The 24,150-nt window shown below is 44.7% G+C and overlaps 1 protein-coding gene across 3 annotated transcripts in view; it reads right to left on the bottom strand.

The window, feature by feature from the left end:
- Positions 1-15,554: 15,554 nt before the first annotated feature.
- Positions 15,555-24,150, bottom strand: part of CRCP (CGRP receptor component) — a 47,510-nt gene continuing 38,914 nt past the window's right edge. For all 3 annotated transcript variants that reach the window (XM_016191268.2, XM_060173133.1, XM_060173134.1), the window contains one exon: positions 15,555-16,057. In XM_016191268.2, coding sequence (XP_016046754.2) covers positions 15,911-16,057 — 147 coding nt within the window. In that variant the 3' untranslated portion in view covers positions 15,555-15,910. The remainder of the gene's footprint in view (positions 16,058-24,150) is intronic.

The raw sequence follows: 24,150 nt of genomic DNA, 5'->3' as shown, positions 1-24,150 counted from the left end.
GTAGTTTACACTGAACTACATTTATAGCTGCATACTAATACTGTACTGGGGGGGGGGGCAGTAACGCACTGGGTTGTGTCCATAACAAAAAGGACCCATTCAAAGATCTTGGTTCGAGCCTCTGGCTCCCCACCTGCAGCGGGGTCATTTCATAAGCCGTGAAGCAGGTCTGCAGGTGTCTGTCTTTCTCTCCCCCCTCTCTATCTTCCCCTTCTCTCTCCATTTCTCTCTGTCCTATCAAGAAAAAAAAAATGGAAAAAAATGACCACATGAGCAGTGGATTCATAGTGCAGGCACCGAGCCCCAACGATAACCTTGGAGGCAAAAAATAATAATAATACTGTACTTGGGGAAAATGAAATTTATGGTGTACCAATAAAGGATTTGGGAGAGAGAGAGAGAGAGAAAGAAAAACAGTATTGTGTGGTTGGACCATCAAAGTAGCTCACTTAGATAGTACGTTTGCTTTGCCATGTACATGGCCCAGATTTTAACCCTGCCCCCGCTGCACTGAGGGAAGCTTTACTGGGCCTCTCTCTCTTTGCCTAAAAGAATATTTACATGGCCACCTCACCCTGATTACCAGTTGCAGGAAGAGAAACAGCAGTAATGATATGATGAAGCGTTGGCACTGCGTGTCATCCACTTGAAGATGATTCAGCGAGGGATGGGTGTGCTGTTTCAGGCTGCTTTGGTTTGTGCCTCATTTGGTGATTAGACATTATTTCCAGATTGATTTGTTTGTTTGTTTAATGAAAACATTACTCTGAAAGCGAACTTTTGGAAGAATGTAGTCTTAATCCAGAGAGAAGATCATAGCCGGCCTGAGTAATCACAGCAGATAAAGAACTGAGCCAGGTGACACCCAGGGCTGGGCCGATAACCCCCTCCCTGAGAGCTAAGGTGTATAAAGGCCTAAAAGGTCCCTGCTGAGGGTGTCAGTTTGTAGTTGGAGAAGCTCCTGGTCACCAGAGAGTGTTTCCCAAACCGCTCCCTCACGGATGCACACTCTTGGCATTGTGGCGCCTCAGCCTGGTCCATTCTGCCAGACTCAGAGCATGCTCAGACTTGAGCACGTGTGTCCAGCACTGAAGCTCTCTAGAGGCAGGCTCTTCTGCTCCAGCCCCACGTGATCCTGGCCTCCTGGAACTTGTCCTTGGCTCCACTCACAACTACACTCCCCTGCCGTGACCTCTCCTGCATCTGCTAACTTCTCCCTACACCCAACACTCAACTCTTGGCTTTGGTCCACATTTCCTGGCTCAGCGTGCCTTGCCCTGGCCCTGACTGCTTGGTCTCCCTGTGACTCAGGGCTCTGGATCCTGGCCTTGCGGCCCCACCCCAGTTATACTCTGGGCCCCACCAGAGAAAATGGGGAAGTTTAACCCAGACCCTACTGGGGTTGTCAAGACCCACCACCCCTAGTATATTTTGGTACTCAAAAAATAGTAGTTGTGGGGAGTCAGGCGGTAGCGCAGCGGGATAAGCACACGTGGCGCAAAGCGCAAGGACTGGCAGAAGGATCCCTGTTCGAGCCCCAGGCTCTCCACCTACAGGGGAGTCCCTTCACAGGTGGTGAAGCAGGTCTGCAGGTGTCTGTCTTTCTCTCCCCTGTCTTCCCCTCCTCTCTCCATTTCTCTCTGTCCTATCCAACAACAACGACATCAGTAACAACAACAACAATAACTACAACAATAAAAAAACAAGGGCAACAAAAGGGAAAATAAAATAAATAATAAAAAAAATAGTAGTTGTGATAGTGGTGGAGGGAGTCAGTGATGCACCTGGTAGAGTACATATGTTGCCATGTGCAAGAATCCAGGTTCAAGCCCTCCAGTCCCCACCTACGGGGGATACGCTTCACTAGCAGTGAAGCAGTGCTGCAGATGTCTTTTTTTTGCTCCCTCTTTATCGCCTCCTCACCTCTCTATTTCTTTCTGTCCTATCAAATAAAAAGAAGGAAAAAAAGAGAGAACAAGGGGAAGAAGGAAATAGAAAGAACAAGAGAAAGAGAGGTAGAAGAGAAGGGGGAAATGGCCATTGGGCAAGAGACTGACATACTTTAGTGATGGCCTTTTTTGGTTACTACCAGGCCATCCCATCATCTGGAGCCCTAGTCGGGGAATCCTGGGATTCTCACATAGATATATAATGGGCCTAGACCTCTAACAGATCCCTCTCTCCACTATCCCTAGTCATCTCCATCAGGAACAACATCATAAACCTTCTTGTGGGCCTCTACAGGACGTTGCCTTCAATATAGAACAAAAATGGTACTCTCCAAAGGGAAGCTGGGTCAACATACTCTGCTACTAGAGGAAGACGGGTCCTGAAATGAGTGCAGCCTACAATGTTCCTAGCTGTGACCATGGAATTCAAGCTCAGATCTTCAGGGATGCAGGGGTTATACAGGCTCCTGTGCTGAATATAGGCCCCAGATCAGATCAATGGGTTTATAGTTGACAGTGTTTAAATACTTTTCCCATATTTGGGAGCTTCTCTCTATCCTTATCCAGATTTCTAGTCCTATTTCCAAATGACACCATCTCCCCCAGACAATACCTTTAGCTCCCCTGAATGTTAGCTATTAGGCTCAGGCAAAAATTGGTAAAGTCATGGGCCCCTTGAAATATATCTAAAATAGACCTACTAGATTTTTTTCCAAAATGAAGACCCCAAATATCATCTACAATATTACTACCTTTAGGTTCCTGATTATTAAACTATTTGTTCTGCTTTATATCTTAATGATTTTCAGCCACCAAGTTACAGGTGCTATTATGCCAACCTGACTTCCCTGGGAAGACGACCTCACCAATGTATCCTGGAACCCCATCTCTCCAGAGCCCTGCCCCAGTATGGAAAGTCAGAAACAGGCTGGTGGCATGGATTGACCTGCCAATGCCCATATCCAGTGGAGAAGCAATTATAGAAGTCAGACCTTTCACCTTTTTTTTTTTCCCTTTTGTTGCCCATGTTGTTTTTTATTGTTGTTGTAGTTATTATTGATGTCGTCGTTGTTAGATAGGACAGAGAAAAATGGAGAGAGGAAGGGAAGACAGAGAGGGAGAGAGAAAGATAGACACCTACAGACCTGCTTCACCGCCTGTGACGAGACTCCCCTACAGGTGGGGAGCCGGAGGCTCGAACTGGGATCCTTACGCCAGTCCTTGCGCTTTGTGCCAAGTGCGCTTAACCCGCTGTGCTACCATCCAACTCCCGACCTTTCACCTTCTCCACCCCATAATAATCCTGGGTCCATACTCCCAGAGGCATAAAGAATAAGAAAGCATCTGGGTGCCAGGCAGTAACACAACGGGTTAAGCGCACATGGCACCAAGTGCAAAGACCGGCCTAAGAATACTGGTTTGAGCCCCAGACTCCTCGCCTACAGAGGGCGTCACTTCACAAGCTGTGAAGTACGTCTGTCTGTAAGTCTGTAGGTGTCTTTCTCTCCCCCTTTCTGCCTTCCCTTTCTTTCTCGATTTTTCTCTATCCTATCCAACAACAACAATAACAACAGCAACAAAATGAAAAAAATGGCCACAGGATCAGTGGATTTGTGGTGCAGGCACTGAGCCCCAGTGGTAACCCTGAAAGCAGAAAGAAAGGAAAAAAGAAAGAAAGAAAGAAAGAAAGAAAGAAAGAAAGAGGAAAACTTCCAATAGAGGGGAACTATGCCAAATTGTACCCCTCTTATCCTATGGTATTTCTGTCATTATTAAATAAATTAAAAATATATATAGCACTGGAGCAATGGATTCATCCTGCAGCCACCAACCCCCAGCAATAACCCTTCTGGTCATAAAAATAACAAGGAGGAGGAGAATTCAATCACTACTGGAGTTACGTAGTAAAACTATGAAGAAGAGAGTCTATCTATAGAATTTAATTTTTTAAAAAATATTTATTCCCTTTTGTTGCCCTTGTTGTAGAATTTAATTTTTTAAAAGAATTTATTTATTTATGAGAAAGATAGGAGGAGAGAGAGAAAGAACCAGACATCACTCTGGTACATGTGCTGCCGAGGACTGAACTCGGGACCTCATGCTTGAGAGTCCAATGCTTTATCCACTGGGCCACCTCCCGGACAACAGAATTTAATTTTTTAAAATAATTTCTTTATTGGGTGATTCATGGTTTATAGTTGACAGTAAAGAATTTGATTTTTTTTTTAAAGATTTTCTTTATTTATGAGAAAGATAGGAGGAGAGAGAAAGAACCAGACATCACTCTGGCACATGTGCTGCCGGGGATCGAACTAGGGACCTCATGCTTGAGAGTCCAAAGTTTTATCACTGCGCCACCTCCCGGACCACAAGAATTTGATTTTTTTAATTTTAACTTTGTTTAATTTGATAGGGCAGAGAGAAATTGATGAGGGGAGGGGAACAGAGATTTGCAAATATTTACTCCCATCTGTGGGCTATTTTTTCAGATACTTGTCACTACCTTTTGTTTTCTCCTCTTAAGTGAATAAGCAATCTATGGGGGAGATGCCTTAAAATTCTAATGATAGGGGTCAGGCGGTGGCACAGCTGGTTAAGTGCAAGTGCTACCATGGCTCCCACCTGTAGCAGAGAAGAAGCTTCACAAGTGGTGAAGCAGTGCTGCAGGTGTGTCTCTTCTTTCTCTGTCCACCTCCCCTGTGACGAGACTCCCCTACAGGTGGGGAGTCAATTTCTCTCTGTCCTAACAAAATAGAAAGGAGGGTGAAAAAAACAAACAGGAAAAATGGTTGCCAAGAGCAATGGATTCATAGTACTGACACTGAAATGATGCTGGTGGCAATTAAAATAGATAGATAGATAGAGAGAGATAGATAAACAGTGCAAGCAAAGAGGCAGAGAAATTGGAATCCATGTGCCTTTGCTGGTAAGACTATGAAATGGTCACAGCTGCTACAGAAACATGGCAAAGCCACAGTGTCAGTTGCTCACAAAATTAAACCTAGGTTTCTAGTCTTCTGCTTTCACAGACAGGTAGGTTTTGGTTCCTATGGGGTTTGGAGTCACCCAGAGGACAAGGGTCTGTTATTAGCAGGTGCATTCTGGAAGAAATGTTAAACCAGTTTTGTGGAATTCTCAATCACAGCTGGGAGTCAGTGCCTGCACTTCTTCTTCTAGCGTTTGCCCTTCTTCCGTAGCCAGTCAACAGCGTCAGGTTGAGCCTGATGTAAAGTTTCAAGACCTCCTTTGAATCTGGAGAGGTGGCAGTCGTTGACTATGTGGGTCACAGTCTGTCTGTAGCCGCAGGGGCAGTTCGGGTCGTCTCTGGCTCCCCAGCGATGGAACATAGCGGCGCACCGGCCATGGCCTGTTCGATAGCGATTGAGGAGGGCCCAATCATAACGTGCTAGGTCAAAGCCGGGTTGACGCACTATGAATCCACTGCTCCTGTGGCCATTTTTTGTTTTGTTTTGGATTTTTTTTTGGGGGGGGGAGTAGGACAGAGAGAAATGGAGAGAGGAGGGGAAGATAGAGAGGGGGAGAGAAAGATAGACACCTGCAGACCTACTTCACTGCTTGTGTAGCAGCTCCTCTGCATATAGGGAGCCGAGGGCTCGAACCGGATCCTTGCACAGGTCCTTGCGCTTGATACTATGTGTGCTTGACCCGGTGTGCTACCGCCCTGCCCCCAGCATATATACAGTAATTTTAGACTATGGATGGTCAGCAATCATTATTTGTAGTGGTAGTCATCGCATTGTGCATGTAATTTGGGAAAGTAAATAATTGTGGAAGAGTCTAACTATGATGTGGAAGAGTTTAGGTGAAAACCTCAAATTCGAAGCAGAAGTAGCATGAGAATGAACTTAAATGGTGCTTTCATTTATTTTTTTATATGTATTTATTTATTCCCTTTTATTGCCCTTGTTTTATTGTTGTAGTTATTATTGTTGTTGTCATTGTTGGATAGGACAGAGAGAAATGGATAGAGGACGGGAAAATAGAGAAGGGGAGAGGGTGGTCTGGGCAGTAGCGCAGTGGATAAAGCAAGGACTCTCAAGCATGAGGTCTTGAGTTCAATCCCCGGCAGCACATATATATGCCAGAGTGATGCCTGGTTCTTTCTCTCCTATCTTTCTCATTAATAAATAAAATCTTTTTTAAAAAAAAAAGAGGGGGTGGAGAAAGACCTGCTTCACCGCCTGTGAAGGGACCCGCCCCTCAGGGTAGGGAGCCGGGCCTCAAACCTGGATCCTTACGCTGGTCTTTGCGCTTTGCGCCACGTGCGCTTAACTCGCTGGGCTACCGCCCAACTCTCAATGCTTTTATTTTTAAAATGTCAATGTACCAGGATTAGTGAGGTAACTCATCTGGGAAGGCTCCTACTTTGCCTACTGCATGATCCAGGTTTAAGCCCCTGATATACCACATGGAAGCCCCACAGCACAGGGGAAACTTCAGTTCTGTGTTGTCTCTCCCACTCTCCCTCTCTCTGTGTCTTTGTCTCCTCTTCTTGTTATCTGAAAAAAAAAAAAAGTCAACACGGAGAATGAGAAAGGTTCCTCACTGTCTTAGAGTTTGAGAAGGCAATAGATAATTATTATAGCCAAGTTATTTCGGAACTTGGTTTACTTTGAAAAGCCTATGGCAGGCGGAGGGTAGATAGCATAATGGTTATGCAAAGAGACTCTCATGCCTGAGGCATGACAAGACCTGTTGCTCTGGTCTCCTGGTCTAAGAATATAGGTGATTTAATATTTCCAAAAAAAGTTATTATTATAAATGCATATTAACAGGTCCAAGAAGGATGACAGAGGACCTAGTGGGGGGTTGTATTGTTATATGGGAAACTGGGGAATGTTATGCATGTACAAACTATTGTATTTACTATTGAATGTGAAACATTAATTCCCCAATAAAGAAATTAAAAAATTAAAAAATAAATGCATATTAACAATTTTAAGCCCAGTGTTAGAATTCAATGAGTTTATTCATTTAAAACTTTAAATGCTTAAAGAAATACATACTCAGAATTGAAATCTACATATTTAAAAGCTTGAGACATTCCTACCATTATTGATGTAGTGAACAAGTGTCTTTGTGGCCAGTGATGATGGTTGAACATTCAGAGGACCTAAGAGAATACACAGCAGACAAAGGTATAGAAAAGGTGAAAGTTTATTGGAAGAGACAAGTCAAAATTTCGTCACCAATTGGCTTATTGCACCAAAATAAAGGGTAGGAGGCAAGTGTTCAGGTCCCGGAACATGATGGCGGAGGAGGACCTCGGTGAGGGCTTAGGTGGTAAACTGAGAACTGTTACACATGTGCCAACTACTGATTTTACTGTTGACTGTAAACCACTAATCCCCCCAACAAAGGGAAAGAAATTTAGTCACTAGAGGTGGACAACAGACAGCTGGTAAAGGATCAACTGCCCCCTGAGTGCTGGGAAGTCTGTATTTATGCCTATAATTTTCAGGGCTGCATTCTTCTGAAGTCACTCAAGAAAACCACTTCTTGCCATATCTTGTGCCTGGACACAAGGCTTTTTCTGTCAAATGCTTCATCAGCAGTGGGCCACAGCCGGCTGTGGAGATGGGAAACTTCCCCATTAAAGCTCTTGCTCTGTGGTCCGGGAGGTGGCGCAGTGGATAAAGCGCTTGACTCTCAAGTGTGAGGTCCTGAGTCCAAGCCCTGGCACCCATGTACAAGAGTGATGTCTGGTTCTTTCTCTCTTCCTATCTTTCTCATCAGTCAATAAATAAAAGTCTTAAAAAAAAAAAACTCTTGCTCAAAGCAGACATCAATTCCCATTGTTTTGATCAGTTTCCACTCATGAGATGTCATTCAGGTAATTGTGGCTGTGTTTTTGTTTGCTTAGCTCTGCTGGTTTACGCTACCAGCCTGGCACAAGTCATATTCACGAATTTATGTCAGAGGGGCCCAGGACACAACTTTTAAAGAAACTCCCACTGACCACAGAACAATTTAAGGGTAAAACTGGCAACGGTCAAAACCTATCAGCAATTTAAGGTCATGAGTGTCGTGGGGGAATGAGAGCTAAATGTTTCCCCTCCAGTGTCTGGTTCATCATAGTTGGTTTCCACAAATAAGTGGTGACTGGGAGGGAGAGGGAGGGGACCTTTACTCTCAAACTGTCAGGCTCATCTAGACAGAGGGTAGGCCACGCCCATAGGACAAGCTTATAAACATCCAAGCCCCACTTTTACCTCCTTTCTAAGCCACACCCACACCTGTTACCACTCCCATTTCCTGTGTAACAATTTCCCTCCCCCCAGGTACCCCAGGTGTGATTGGGTAAGGTGTTCTGGTGTGGTGAAGCAGTGTCTGTGTTCCCCCAGGCACTTCCTGTCATTTCTTTTTAAAACTTTTTAATTTTTTTTTATATTTATTTTCCCCTTTTGTTGCCCTTGTTTTTCATTGTTGTTGTAGATATTGTTGTTATTGATGTCGTCGTTGGACAAAGAAAAATGGAGAGAGGAGGGGAACAGAGAGGGGGAGAGAAAGAGAGACAACTGCAACCTACTTCACCACCTGTGAAGCGTCTCCCCTACAGGTGGGGAGCCGGGGGCTCGAACCGGGATCCTTATGCCGATCCTTGTCCGCTGCGCTACCACCCAACTCCATTACTTCATGTCATTTCTAACTTCAACAGTCCTGTCCTTCAGGTGAGATTTTTCTAAGGACTCACCTTCTTCCTTTCTAACCCATACCCACTCTATCCCATAATATTTAACTTACTTGCTCCTCGGGTGCCCTTCCTTTCCCATCCCTTTTGGTGTCAAAGCCAAAAACAAGGCATGGGAGTGACAAAAGGTCCAAGTGTATGAGTTTGTTGTGGGGGAAATGAGAACTAAGCAACTCATATAGTGTCTGGGACCTCTAACCTCAGGCATGAAGCCACTTGCATAACCATTCCGCTGTCTCTCCAGCCCTCAGACACAACCTTTCAATCAGAGTAATTCGGTAATGTCCTTGTTTTGCTCAACGTCTGCCTCAAACAAGCTCATTATGATAATTCAGAAAAATCAGACAAAGCTTCTGGAGGGTGAATAGAAACCAGTTCACTGTGTTAGAAGCAAGTAAATAAAGAACGAAACCAACAATTCTGCTGCTTTCTCTACATGAACTTTACTCCGGCAACATGAACTTTGGGCATAAAGGTCAGTACAATTTTTTCTTTTTTCTTTTAAATTCCCAAGTGCTTAAAGGGAGAAAAAGAAAGAAAAAGAAGAATGCTCCTTCCTCTTTCCTCATTTCTTTGAGAAAACTTGAAACCTTAAATGCTCCTTTCGGCTCTTGAGCTGTAAATCTTTTCAAAAAGTTATGTAGGCCCTTTGCCAATTCTTCAGGCCAGGAATGCCTTTCCTGGAGGCTTAAGGGTTCTCTCAGTAATGGGAACTACTCGGAGATGGGGGGGGGGGAGCCTGATTGTCTTATCTCTGCAGGAGTTTAAACCCAGGCACTTAATCCATGTTGCAACATTCTGCTTGTCATATAAGCAGAAGTTTTTCTTTTCTTTTTGCCTTTCAAGGCTTTTAAAAAGATTTATTCTATTTATTTTATGAGCTAGATAGCGACCACAGAGTGAGACAGAGAGACTAGCCCTCCGGCATATGCAGTGCTGCAGATCCAATTTTTGAGGACCTCAGGCTTGTCAATTCAAAGTTCTCTCATGGTACCACCACCTGTCACCTTCCAGGTCTCTTATGTTTCTCTGCAGCAGTGTCCGTTAACAACGTATGCTATGGCTTCTATGTGCATGGCCACAGGAGAGGATATGCTTCACTCTTCTTTGCGACCTTCTTCATGTGCATTATAGCCCAGTTTAATCTGTCTGATGTTCACTTATTACTCAACCCACCCTAGAAGAGCCCAGATTTGTGCTCTACTCCCAACATAGTTTTTATCCCCCACATGTGTAGTGCTTAAGTGTTTTACTTGTTCAATAAGAAAACTTTTTCTTTTACCCCTAGATTTTGTGGAGAGAAGTGTCCATGTTTGAAACAGATCTGAGTTTTAATTACATCAACATTTCCCCAGCACAAATAACCAAATAGTTAAGAAGCATTTCCTTATCTTAAAAAAAAAAAATCAATTCCTATGGAGATTGGGTGGTGAGAATTGTGTGGAGTTGTACCCCTCCTATCCTATGGTTTTGTCAATGTCTCCTTTCTTAAATAGTAAAAAAAAAAAAAAAAAAAAAAAAATTCTGGGGAGTCAGGTGGTAGCGCAGCAGGTTTAGGACACGTGGCGCAAAGCGTAAGGACCCTGGTTCAAGCCCGCAGCTCCCCACCTGCAGGGAAGTCGCTTCACAGGTGGTGAAGCAGGTCTGCAGGTGTCTTTCTCTCCCCCTCTGTCTTCCCCTCCTCTCTCCATCTCTCTCTGTCCTATCCAACAACAATAATAACTACAACAATAAAGCAACAAGAGCACCAAAAAGGGAGTAAATAGATAATTTAAAAAAAGATTCCAGTTAAGTGCACATGGCGCAAAGCACAAGGATTCTGGTTCTAGCCCCTGGCTCCCCGCTTGTGGGGGGGGGTATCTGCTTCACAAGTGGTGAAGCAGGTCTGCAGGTGTGTCTTCCCCCTCCTCTCTCGATTTCTCTCTGTCCTAGCCAACAGCAGCAACAACAGCAACAAAGTGGAAAAAAATGGCCTTCAGGAGCAGTGGATTCGTAGTGCAGGCATCAAGACTCAGCAATAACCCTGGAGGCAAAATAATAATAATTAACTATTATTATTCCAGGGCTGAGTAATGGTACACCCAGTTGAACTCAAATGCAACCATGTGCAAGGACCTAGGTTCAAACCCCTGGTGCCCACTTGGGAGAGAGGCTTCATAAGTGATAAAACAGTGCTACAAGTGTCTCTCTCTCCCACCCCTCTCAACTTCTCTCCCTCTCTATCCAATAGATAGATAAATAATAAAATTTAAAAGCCACAAAAAAAATCTATTTGAAAAGTTCCACCCGGTAGCCTGGGAAGTGCACAGTGGTTGAGTGCAGAACGTAAATGTATCAGGTCATGAGTTTAATCCTAGGCACCACATGTGCTAGAGTCATGTTCTGGGTCTCCCGCTTTGTCTCTCACTCTTTCTCTCATTAACCAATAAATACATCTCCCATACAATAAGCAAAGAAGAAATCATAGAATATCACATTGCACCCTTCAGTGAAGTAACGGACCAGGTACTGAGCATCAGTACTGCTACTGCCACCAACAGACATGCTGGGTGTCTCTTGATGAAAAAACATACCAGTATCTCCGGTCTTGCCAAAGGGGTAATCCCTCAGTGAATCTGACTGAGCTCTGGATCCAACTACTAAGTTAAAGGAAAAGCACAAGACAGAGGAACAACAACAAAGGAGACAACAATAATAACTACAACAATAAAACAAGGGCAACAAAAAGGGAAATATATATATATGTATATGTATATGTATATGTATATGTATATATGTCATCCCTCTGGGTTCCAGAAAGCTCAGAGCCAAAGTGATGCTCACTTTTAACTACCCCAGTGTTCTTGCTGAACATATCTGTTTTCCCTATGCCAGTGTTCTCAATTCTTTTATTAGGGTAAAAATATAGAATTTCCTACTTCGCTGTCTTAAGCATACATTTCAGTGACATTAAATACTGTCACATTGCTGTTAACCATGCCCATAATCATCTCTGTAACTATTTAGTCTTCCCCAACTGAAACTTTTTTTTAACCAGAGCACTGCTCAACTCTGGCATATGGTGGTGTGGGGGTTTGAACCTTGGATTCTGGAACCTCAGGCATGAGAGTCTGTTTGCCTAACCATTATGCTGTCTACCCCAGCCCCCCAACTGGAATTCTATTTGCGAGCTAACTCTCTAATTCTCCCTCTGCACCACCTACTAAGTTCCTAATTCTCTCTCTTGGCCACATCATCTACCTTTCTAATTTCTGCTTCTACATGTGTCCTTCTGTGGGTGGCTTATTTCACTTAAAATAATATCTTCGAAGTTCTATAATGTATCATCAGAATTTCATTTGTCTTAATGTTGAATATTCATTGTGTGCAACATAAACATACATACCAGGGGCTAGATGGTAGCACACTTGGTTGAGCACAGCTTACCAAACACAAGGACCTGAGTTCAAGTCCCTGGTTCCCACCTCCAGAGGGGAAGCTTCTTAGCAGTGAAGCAGAGTTGCAATTCTTTTTTCTTTCCTCCTCTCTCTTCCATCTCAATTTCTCTCTGTCTCTACCCAATAAACAAATAAAAATTGAAAGATAAACTATCTGCTATATACAGTACATATTTAGGACATAGATTATAGTAATTAAATAATAAAAAGCCAGGAGTCGGGCGGTAGCGCAGCTGGTTAAGCTCACGTGGCGCAGAGGGCAAGGACCAGCGTTAAGGATCCCAGTTGGAGGTCCTGGCTCCCCACCTGCAGGGGAGTCACTTCACAGGCGGCGAAGCAGGTCTGCAGGTGTCTGTCTTTCTCTCCCCCTCTCTTCCCCTCCTCTCTCCATTTATCTCTGTCCTATCTAACAACAACGATAACAACAATAACAACAACAATGAAAACAAGGGCAACAGAAGGGGAAATAAAATAAAATTAAAATTAAAAAGCTTCACGTGGCTTTGGCCAGGGCTTAAACGAAAGGGGAGTTTATTACATCACAATGACTTTTTAAAACTATTTTATTTATTTATTAATGAGAGGGATAGGAGAGAGAGAAAGAACCAGACATCACTCTGCCGGGGATTGAACTCAGGACCTTATGCCTGAGAGACCAACATTTTATCCACTGTGCCACCACTCCTGAACCACACATCACAATTACTTAAGTACAGCAAAATAGGCAATGACAGCCAGAGAGCCATGAGTCTTTTAAGTTTACCAGAGCTTGGATACACGTTTTCAGGTTCCATGGGGAGGTGGCACGGAGGCCCTGGGAGAAGGACAGTGCTCAGGAGCCATGCAGGCAGGAGCCAGGAGAGCTCAGGGACCAGGGGGCAGAGCAAATCTAGGCTGCATGTGCTCGGGTCCTGGGGAGGAGAGCAGGGACTGGAGCAGAGTCATTTCTGGCACAAATGAGCTTAAAACACTTCCAACACACCCACAATCCCTTGTGGGTTTGCTTATTGGATAGAGAGAGAAATCAAGAAGGGGAAGATAGAAAGGGAGAGAGACAGACACCCTACTTCATCGCTCATGAAGCTTCCCCACGACAGGTGGGGACCAAGGGCTTGAACCTGGATCCTTATGCTCTATAATGTGAGCACTTAACCCTGTGCACCACCACCTGGTCCCTCTCTGATGCATTTTCTTTCCCTAGTTGGGAACAGTCAATTAGGCTTTTAGCACTATTCTTAAAAGAGCCAAAGGCAATCATGTCAGGTGCATTAAACTCTCCAAAGTCTGAATATCAGCAACCCCCACAGGGTAATTATACTCTTTTCTCATCATTTTATCAAGGGCTAATAGTTTACAGAGCAGCTGTGGACACATGGGGCCCCTTTCCACCCCCATGAGAGATATGGGCAAGGCACTCTCACACAACTTGCGCCCCTTTCTTTGCTGTCACCAGGGGTATTGCTGTGGCTCAGGGTTTGCACAACTCCACTGCTTCTCGTGGCCTGTTTTATTTCCTTTCCTTTCCTCAAGATCACAGAGGTGGGGAACATCTGGCTCTTGAGATCAACTGGTCTGGTCCTGCCAAGGCAACTGGGGACGGGACTTGTGGTTCAATAAATCTAGAAGCCTTTTTTCACAGTGACAGGAAGTACTCATTTTTAAGCTGATGATTTTGTATGGTCCACAGATGTTGTTACAAATATCCAAGTGGGCCTTAGCAGAAAGAAAGCTCCCCAAAGTGCTCTAAATAGAGGATAAGAGACAGAGAACTGAGAAACACCACAGCACCAGGGCTCCATGGCTTGTGAAGCTTCCTCCCTGCAGGTGTTCACATGTGGTGGCCTGCAAAGATTTATTATTTTAAAAACATTTATTATTGGATAAAGGCAGAAACTGAGAATGGAGGGGGGTGATAGGGAGAGAGACAGAGACACCCGCAGCCCCGCTTACTACTCATGAAGCTTTCCCCCTGCAGGTGGAAACCAGGGACTTGAACCTGGGTCCTTGCACATTGTAATGTGTGTTAATGCTTAACCAGGTGCGCCACCACCTGGCCCCAAAGATTAATGGGGTCAGTGGTGGGGAGAGAGCCAGAACGTCACTCTGACATATGGAATGCTGGGGGCTGCACTCGGGACCCTGCGCCTGACAGTCCAGTGCCTTATCCACTGGGCCACCTCCTAGACCTAATACTTTAATAATCGGATGCAACCAGGCTGATAAAATAGCTCACCTGGATAGTATGCCTGCTTTGTCAAGCATGCAACCTGCCTGCATGTGGCACGAAAAACTGGCCCTTAGTGCACGGAAGTAAGAAGTGTCAATGCTGTGGCGTCTTTCCCTGTTTCTATCTTATTCAATCTCATTTTTTCAAAGGCTTATTTATTCATTATGAGAGAGGTTCAGAGAGGAGGGAGACAGAAGACAAGAGCACCGTCCCGTTCAGGCACAAGGCTTTATAACCAGGATTAAGGCCTAGGGGGTAGGGAGATAGCACAATGGTTATGCAAGCACACTCTCCTGAGGCTCTGACGTCCTAAATTCAATCCCCAGCACCACTATAAGCCAGAGATGAGCAGTGCTTTCATAAACAAACAAACAGACAGCCCCCAGAGGCCTCAGGCATGTGAGGTGGTATTTTTTTTTTAAATTTTTTATTATCTTTATTGATTGGATAGAAACAGTCAGAAATCGAGAGGGAAGGAGGAGAGAGACACCTGCAGCCCTGCATCACCACTCACAAAGCTTTCCCCCTGCAGGTGGGGGCCAGGGGCTCGAACCCGGGTCCCCTCACACTGTACCATGTCACTCAACCAGGTGCGCCACCACCCGGCCCCATGAGGTGGTGTTCTAACGGGCTGTATATATTATATCCCTGGCCCCAATTCATATTCTTATTCATTAACGTCCTGTTCTTACATATCCTATCCATGAAGACCAACTGACCTGTGCCCTTCTTAAAGGTCGAAACAACCTGCCCAGTACACAAAAGCAGCTCCCCTGGCCCTAACAAGTGGCACCAGCCTCAGGGACAGAGTGAGGTCAGAAAAGTGGCCAATACTTTTTGTCACCACTGCCCCTCAGTCTGAAGAGTCTCCTTCTCTTCTCCTTTCTTTGTTTCTTTCAATTTGGCATGACAGAGGGAAATTGAGGGGAGAAGAGATAGTAAGCCACCGCCCAGCCCCCAAGAGTCTCTTGGAGTGAGCTGGTCATTTGGGAATAAATAGTGAGCTGGCAAACAAAGCCCCTGCCATCCATCAGAGGAAAGGAAGGGCCTACCCCTATCTCTGCTGTTCAAGGAAAACATTCTTCTGCGGGGAGTCAAGTTCAGGGGTTCATTTTACTCTACAGCGACCGATTGCTCTGGGAGTTTTCAGTCACTTAACCAGATTCTCCTAACACTTCTGCCTGGGAAGATCTGGGAGAAACAGACGAAACCAATTAGGACGCAGCCCATGAAAGGCAACGCAAATATTTTATTTTACCAGCTGTGTACACGGACCTTCCCACAACTGTGGTGAAGGCCATGGAAGAACGACTCTTCCTCCAAAGGGTTCCATCTTTGTCTTCCTCTCTTCTGCTCTTTGCCGCCAACAACTCCAGCAGGCTTTTACTGCCTTTCTCCTGAAGATACAAGTATTTCTTTCTCTGCTTACTTTTGAGAATGCCTCATGTTTTTTGTGATTACTCAACCAACCATGAGATCAGGGCTGCTGGGGGGAGAGGAGAAAACCAAACAAACACAATCCTCTGTGTCAGGCAAATGGCCGCGGGGCCTGCCAACTTCCTGAGATGCCCGGGACGGCTGAGCTCTAGGCTGGGCCCTCTTCCTCCATTGTCACGTCACTGTTGCTGCTCTTCTGCTCAGCCTCTGGTTCTGCAGGCAGAATACTTGTGACGGTGTGGAGGAGAGCTTCAATTTGCTCCTCTGTGAGCCGCTCTTCACTTTCTTCTACCATCTGTAACAGGAAAGAAGCCCTCTGGGGTTAGAAATAAGCCTCGGGGGTCAGGTGGTAGCACAGTGGGTTGAGCACAGGTGGCGCAAAGCACAAGGACCAGCCAGCATAAGAATCCTGATTCAAGCCCCCGGGGCCCCACCTGCAGGGGAGTCGCTTCACAGGCGGTGAAGCAGGTCTGCAGGTGTCTGTCTTTCTCTCCCCCTCTCTGCCTTCCCCTCCTCTCTCCATTTCTCTCTGTCCTATCCAACAACATCAATAGCAACAATAATAATACAACAAGGACAACAAAAAGGGGGAAAAAATAGCCTCCAGGAGCAGTGGATTCGTGCACCCAGCAATAACCCTGGAGGCAAAAAAAAAAAAAAGAAGGCAGAAAGGAGGCCTCCCCTGCCCATGATGTCTACAGTCTGGTCCCTGGTTCTCTGTACCTCGCTCTAGGGGAGGGGGAAGATAACTGAAATCCAGGGGTAAGTTCAAGTGCCTGCTTAAACAGACCGGTGACAAACTGGTGAACTGCACCAGAGCAAAGGACTCTGGTGAAGGAGGGGGAGCTGGAGGCCTTTTGGGACCTGAGGCATGATGGTAAAAAGGACCTATGTTATAAAATAATGCCCCCAGTTGCTTCTGTTCTCCCTGGTCTAAGCTTTTAGGAGATTTAATATTTCAAAGAACAAGTCATTGTTAGAAATGTAGTAACAATTTGCTAAAATTCAATCTGATTACCAATTTGAAGTTTTAAGTGCTAAGGTTGAAGGAACTCAAAGCTACAGTCTACGCATCAAAAACTTTGAGACATAAGATACAGCTATATGTAGCCAGCATAGTGAGACACAAGTCATGGCGAGGTCTGCTATGATCCAGCAAATCCTAACGGTGGGATTTTCAAAGTTAACCCAATTGCCAAATAATTTGGCTATAGCAATAACTATCTATTGCCTTCTTAAACCCTAAGTCAGCAGGAACCTCCCGCTTCCTCTATAGAGCCTATACTTCCCCCAGTCCTGGAACCTCTAGGGTGGGGCTCAGTTTCCTGCATGCTTCTCTCAATTCATATCACCTGCTACTGCTCCTGCTGATCCCAACCTAAGCAATGCAACCAGCACCACCTCAGCATGTTTCACTTTGGACTGTGTCCAGAGACGTCAGGCGTGGAATGTCAACTCTTCAGCTTCATTATGCTGGTGAGACCCTTCCTAGCTCATCGGACTCCTGAATTCCATTTCAGTTGGTGCACTTCTTAACAAAACCTCAAAACCTAGATATAGATCGTGGCCCATGAGATGTACACATGTATCCATAAGTTAAGGGAATATATATACACCTTAAAGTAAAAGTGCACAATAATTTGCAGTAAGCAAGTAGAAAGACCTAAAAAGACACCATAAAGTACCTGGTGAAATAGTTTCTACATATTAGATGGCTTAGGCAAAAACTAGTAAAGTCATGGGCCCCTTGGAATATACCTAAAATAGACTTTTTCTGAAACGGAGACCCCAGATCTTCATCTGCAACATTCTTGCCTCTAAGTTCATGATTAGTCAACAATTGGTTCTGCTTTATATCTTAACTCTTTTTCAGCCACCAGGTTCCAGAGGCTACCATGATGCCAACCTGACCTCCCTGGGCAGACAACTCCACCAATGTGTCCTGGAGCCCCGCCTCCCCAAAGCCCTACTCCACTAGGGAAAGAGAGAGACAGGCTGGGAGTATAGACCTGCCAATGTCCATGTTCAGCAGGGAAGCAATTACAAAAGCCAGACCTTCCACCTTCTGAACCCCATAATGACCTTGGGTCCATACTCCCACAGGGTTAAAAGAAAAGGAAAGCTATCAGGGGAAGGGATACAGAGTTCTGGTGGTGGAAACTGTGTGGAATTATAATCCTCTCATCCTGTGGTCTTCTCATTTCCATTTTATAAATAAAAATTAATAAAAGAAAAAAGAAAAGGACCGATGTTGGGGTGAGAGTGTTTTGTAGGCACTGATGATGGAGAGGTGAGAAACTGTACCCAGGGCTGGGTGGTGACACACCTGGTAAGCACACACATTACCATGTGCAAGGACCCAGATTCAAGATCCCAGTCCCCACTTACATGGGGGAAGCAGTGCTGAAGTGTTTCTCTCTCCCACCCCTCTCAATTTCCTCTATCTAATAAAATAGAAAGAAAGGGGGGGGGGGATGGCTGCTGGGAATGGTGGATTCACTGTGCTGGCACCAGGCACCGAGCCCCAATGATAACCCTGGTGGCTACTGTTTCCAGGAAATTAGCTACTTAACCACATGCATTTACTTGGTGGCATTAACCATCTACCATAACAAAGATGTCCAGGGTCATATTCTATGGCACTTCTCATAGCCATCTTTGACTTCTGCCAACTAAGACCAAAAGGAGATCCAGAAAGCAATCCTGGCAGATTTAAGTAAAGGCTAGAGTTACGATCCTGAAAAGGACCTCAGTCTCACCACCTCACTCGACAGACAGCTGAGAAACCAAAGAAGTGGATAATATACCCAGGACCATGTCACAAACAAACTCCTGGCAAACTGAGCAGGCTCTTCATTCAGCTGTGTCCACAACCAAAGATTAATCCTGGGTGATAGCAAGTGAGGAAATTTCTTTTATTTATTTATTTATTTTTAATATTTATTTTATTTATTTATTTCCTTTTGTTGCCCTTGTTGTTTTATTGTTGTAGTTATTATTGTTGTTGTCGTTGTTGGATAGGACAGAGAGAAATGGAGAGAGGAGGGGAAGACAGAGAGGAGGAGAGAAAGATAGACACCTGCAGACCTGCTTCACCGCCTGTGAAGCGACTCCCCTGCAGGTGTGGAGCCGGGGTTCGAACCGGGATCCTTATGCTGGTCCTTGTGCTTTGTGCCACCTGCGCTTAACCCGCTGCGCTACAGCCCGACTCCCGTGAGGAAATTTCTGAGTGAACCTCTTGCTACCGCACTGTGAAACAGAACTTCCATTTTTGAAAGATCCCAAGGTTCATTAGAAATTTTTCTAGGGCCTGGGTGGAGGTGCACCTGGTTGAGTGCACAAGTTATAGTGTTCAAGGACCCAACTTCGAGCCCCTGGTCCCCACCTACAGGGGGAAAGCTTTGCAAGTGGTGAAGCAGGGCTGTAGGGGTCTCTCTCTCTCTCTCTCTCTCTATCACCCCCTTCCCTCTCAATTTCTGACTGTCTCTACCCAGTAAATAAAGATAATGCAAAAAAAAAAAAAGGAAAAAAATTTTTTTCTAATGAACAGAAAATAATCCTCAAAAGCCTATTTAAAAAAAAAAAAATCTCATGTGCAAAAGTAGGCTCTGTAAAAAGCAGTCATATAGGGAGTTGGGCGGTAGCACAATGGGTTAAGTGCATGTAACGCAAAGCGCAAGGACTGGCAAGGATCCTAGTTCGAGCCTCCGGCTCCCCACCTGCAGGGGAGTCGCTTCACAGGCAGTGAAGCAGGTCTGCAGGTGTCTATTTTTCTCTCCTCTCTGTCTTCCCCTCCTCTCTCCATTTCTCTCTGTCCTATCTAGCAATGACAACATCAGTAACAATAATAATTACAACAACAATAAAAAAAACAAGGGCAACAAAAGGAAAAATAAAGTTTAAAAAAAAATTTTTTTTAAAGGCAGTCGTATAATCCAGACTAGATGCTGTGCGGGCCTGAGAGTCTGAAGGTGCTCATAATGCTCAGAGTTCTAGCCATCAGCATTTGCACTTGATGATAAACTGTTCCCTGTCCCGGAGGGGAAGGGTGAGTGGGATCTGGATGTCAGAACAGTGGTAACAGCCCCGAAGTGTTTGCACAGTGTTCCATGATTTCTGAGGGGCGTTCCCAGATTCACCACTGCTGGACTTTCTCAACAGTGCTGTGTATGAAGTCAGGACACTTGACAGCTGAGTAGAGAAGGCTCAGTATCTAAGAAAAATGATCTGGGCCTCACAGCAAGCAGGTGTGATGTCTTTTGCTTGGGTATCCCAGCTTTCTAGAACACCACCCATCCACTGGGAGATTTCTATCATTTCCTCTAAAGAGAAATTGGATGGCAGACAAAAACCCAGTTTGAAAGTGTTAGGTGATATGCTCTTCAAAAAAAAAAAAAAAAAAAAACCAACAGCCAGGATTTTAAGACAGTCATATTCCTGCATCCCAACCTCTGGGTTTAGCAGATGAAACACCAAAATTAGCTGTCAGCTCAGTATGTTCTCAGCAACAGATGTGCTGAATTTTCTGATTTTGTCAAATTCACCAAGAACTTTTATCAATGCACAACACTCAGGGAAGACTAGAGTCAGGGGGCTTTTCTTTGCAATCTGAGAAAAACAACAAAAACTAAGGTGCACTAAGCAGAGAAACCAAAAGCTTTTCAACTCATCTTGGATCATGGCAAAGGTAGCAACAGGCACAAGTCTTCTTTTTTTTTTTTTTTCCCCAACAACAGAAGAAACAGAGCCCAAATAAAGTGCAAAGTACCATGTCAACAGTCACAGATATCAAAGGTTTCAAGTTGTTCAAATAAAAAAAGCAAATGAAATTTTAAAAATCCAAATCATTTGCAGATAGGTCAAAATTAATGATGCATTTTTACCATCTCTCAAGACTATTTCCATTTCCAGATGTTGCTGTACCCTAAAAGTAGTTATTCTCTTTCTAGCCTGTCAGACTTCACCTCAGAACCACTCACAATCTGAAAGTCATAAACACCATTTGCCCTCGAACAGTTCACTTAATCACTTATGAGCTTAAGTTTTCTCTAATGCAAAACAAAAGGAATGTTTATAAAAGGAACTAACAAGAACATAGATTATAGTGGCTTTGAAGGCCATGACTAGCTGGGGCTTAGTGCCTGCACTACGAATCCACCGCTCCTATGGCCATTTTTTAGATATTTTTTTTTTAATATGACAGAGAAAAATGAGGGAGGAGGGGAAGACAGAGAGACAGAGAGACACCTGCAAATCTGCTTGTGAAGCGACGCCCCTGTAGGTGGGCAGCCGGAGCTTGAACCGGGATCCTGGTACTTAGTACTATATGCACTTAACCCAGTGCACCACTGCCCAGCCCCCTAGGCTTTTTTCTTTTAAATCATCACTAAATTATAACAGGCACATATGGTACTGCTGTTCAGAATAGCAGTCTGTGAAGTCATGGGGTTCACTGTCTTGTCTTTAGGGTGAGTTTTCTAAATGGTTCCAAATAAATACACAACAGGCAGGAGTGACAGAAGCTAGGTGGCTTCCTCCTTTCCTCACAGATCTTAAGAGATATCACTGGGGTTTGAGACCTGAGGCTCATAATGGCTGAGGTATAACTGAAAAAAACAAACAAAATACTTTAGTTTCCTGAACTGAAGACTAGCCAATCCAGAGATGACTTCTGGAACTAGTGGGAGTGGGCGGCCACAAACTTAACAGGGAAATTCTCAAGTTCTCTGCACTTTCTACTCTGTAAAAAGGACAAACTCTCATTTCTTCTATTGCTCTGGTGAGAGGGTATACAGTGGTAAGACTTAGTAAATGGTTTGCTCCTTTTTATAGTCAAATGAAATCTGGCTGTAAGATGGTTCAAGGGCTGGGGAACAACATACACAGCTTTTATTAAGGCCGCCAATCTTGTGGAAAGGAGAACAGTTTGAGGGATAAAACACACACATACACACCCCTTTCTTCTTACCATGACAAAGTTCATGGTTTGGAGGACGAATACAGCTTCTGAACCTGACAGAACCAACCCACTAGCAAAGAAGATGGTGAGAGGGCACTAAAGGAGATATACACACAGCTCCCGGCACACGCCTGGCAGAGAGTAGGTGCCCTGAACAGTGGCTTATCTTGCCAAGTAATGACAGAGCTGCTACGGGCTCTGAGATGAGGTCTCCATAATCCTCCTCATCGCTTCTCTCTGCCTGTCACGAATAACACATGTTGCTGATTAAAGCTGGAGGAGGAACAGTATGTGATCTTTAACCCACAGGGACAGGATTTAGTTCCTTGCTGGGTTTTTTTTCTTTCCCCCCTCTCTCTAAGCTGAATCACTAGCACAATCCAAAGTATCAGGATAATGAAGTTACCAAAAAAAAAAGAATATTTAGCCCAAAGACCAGTTCCCAGAAAGGCACCCTTTATGGAAGGAATGCTTCTAATTTAATTTTTTTGGGTACATTTTCAAGGGTAGAAACAATGTTGGGAATATAATAAAAGCTTTAGTCAGACATTCATTACCCCTTAAAAGTCACTCTAGGGGTCCAGGAGATAGCTTACACAACAGAATGCACATGTCCCTGTGGACAAGGCTCTGGGTTTGTGCCCCAGTGCCACATGGATCACCAGGGAAGGCACTGCGGGTGACTCCATGGATGATGGGGCCATGCTCTCAGGTCGCCTCTCAATAGCCCCCACCCCAGGGAAGAATTTAAAAAATTAGCTCAGGCGGCTGCTCAGCAGGGGCCTTATATAGGCACAAGGTCCAGGACTCATTTCTTGGTCTCACATAAAAAAATAAATAAGGGAGTCGGGCGGTAGCGCAGCGGGTTAAGCGCAAGTGGCACAAAGCGCAAGGACCGGCATAAGGATCCTGGTTCGAACCCCCGGCTCCCCACCTGCAGGGGAGTCACTTCACAGGCGGTGAAGCAGGTCTGCAGGTGTCTGTCTTTCTCTCCCCCTCTCTGTCTTCCCCTCCTCTCTCCATTTCTCTCTGTCCTATCTAGCAGGGACATCAACAACAATAACAACAACAACAATAAAAAAAAAAGGGGGCAAAAAAAGGTTTTAAAAAAACCTTAAAAAAAGTGGGGGCAAAAAAAGTGGGCCACATAGCTACAACCTTGGGGGAACTAAAGCGGATTACAGTGGGGAAAGTGAAGATTCAGAACTCTGGTGGTGGGAATGGTGTGGATTCAAACCCCTGTCAACATGTGATTCTATAATATAAAAATCAATTAATTAAAAAAAAGTGGACCAAAGAACTAAGCAGTTTTCTTTTTTTTTTTTTTAAGATTTTTTTTTTTTTTAATTCATTCATGAGAAAGACAGGAGAGAGAGAACCAGACATCACTCTGGCACATGTGCTGCCAGGGATTGAACTCAGGACCTCATGCTTGAGAGCCCAATGTTTTATCCACTGTGCCACCTCCTGGACCATAGAACTAAACAGTTTTCTAAAGATGAAATACACATGCCCCACAGACATAGAAAGAAATGCTCCCCGTGTCAAGCATCATCAGAAATTCAAGCTAAAACTCCACTGAGATACCATCTCACACAGATGAAAGTGGCCTACATCAGCAAAACAGGTGTTAGCGAGGGTGCGGGGAAAGTTCTCTGCTCCAGTGCTGGAGGGAATGAATGCAAGCTGGCTCAGCCCCTTTGGGAGACTGTACGGAGAGCCCCTAAATTAAAATAACAATGGAATTAGCTTATGATCCAGCGATACCACTCTTAGGCCCAGAGTGGTGAGATGATGCACATGTGAGACCCTGGCCCTACAGATGAAAGTCCAGTGGCCCACGAGGTGGTGCACACAAGCATGGGGTCCTGAGACCTGACTCCTAGCACAGCACAAGCCAGCGAGATGCTCCAGTTCTCTCTCATAAATAAATAAATAAATAAATAAATAAATAAGTTTCTGAAGTCATTCTGAAGATCACAGGTATTTCTTTTTTTCTTTTCTTTTTTTTGCCTCCAGAGTTATCATGGGGGAGGGGGGGAGCTTGGTGCCTGTACTACGAATCCATGGCTCCTGGCAGCCATTTTTTTTTTTTTTTAATTTTTTGGGGTAGAACAGAGAGAAATGGAGAGAGAAGGGAAGATAGAAAGGGCGAGAGAAAGACAGACACCTGCAGACCTGCTTCACTGCTTGTGAAGAGACCCCCTGCAGGTGGGGAGCCGGGGGCTCGAACTGGGATCTTGTGCTTCGTACTATGTGCACTTAACCTGGTGTACTATCACATGGCCCCTCCACCAAGATCACAGGTATTTTCTTAACATGAAAAAAAAAAAAGTTTTTAGGTGGAGGAGATAGGATAATGGTTATACAAAATTCTCTCATATGCCTGAGGCCCCCAAGGTCTCAGGTTCAATTTCCCAACCACCAAA

Source organism: Erinaceus europaeus, chromosome 15 (genome assembly GCF_950295315.1).
Source record: "Erinaceus europaeus chromosome 15, mEriEur2.1, whole genome shotgun sequence".
NCBI classification, from domain to species: Eukaryota; Metazoa; Chordata; class Mammalia; order Eulipotyphla; family Erinaceidae; genus Erinaceus; species Erinaceus europaeus.
The sequence above is the reverse complement of the archived record's forward strand: the minus strand, read 5'-3'. Positions and strand labels throughout refer to the sequence as shown.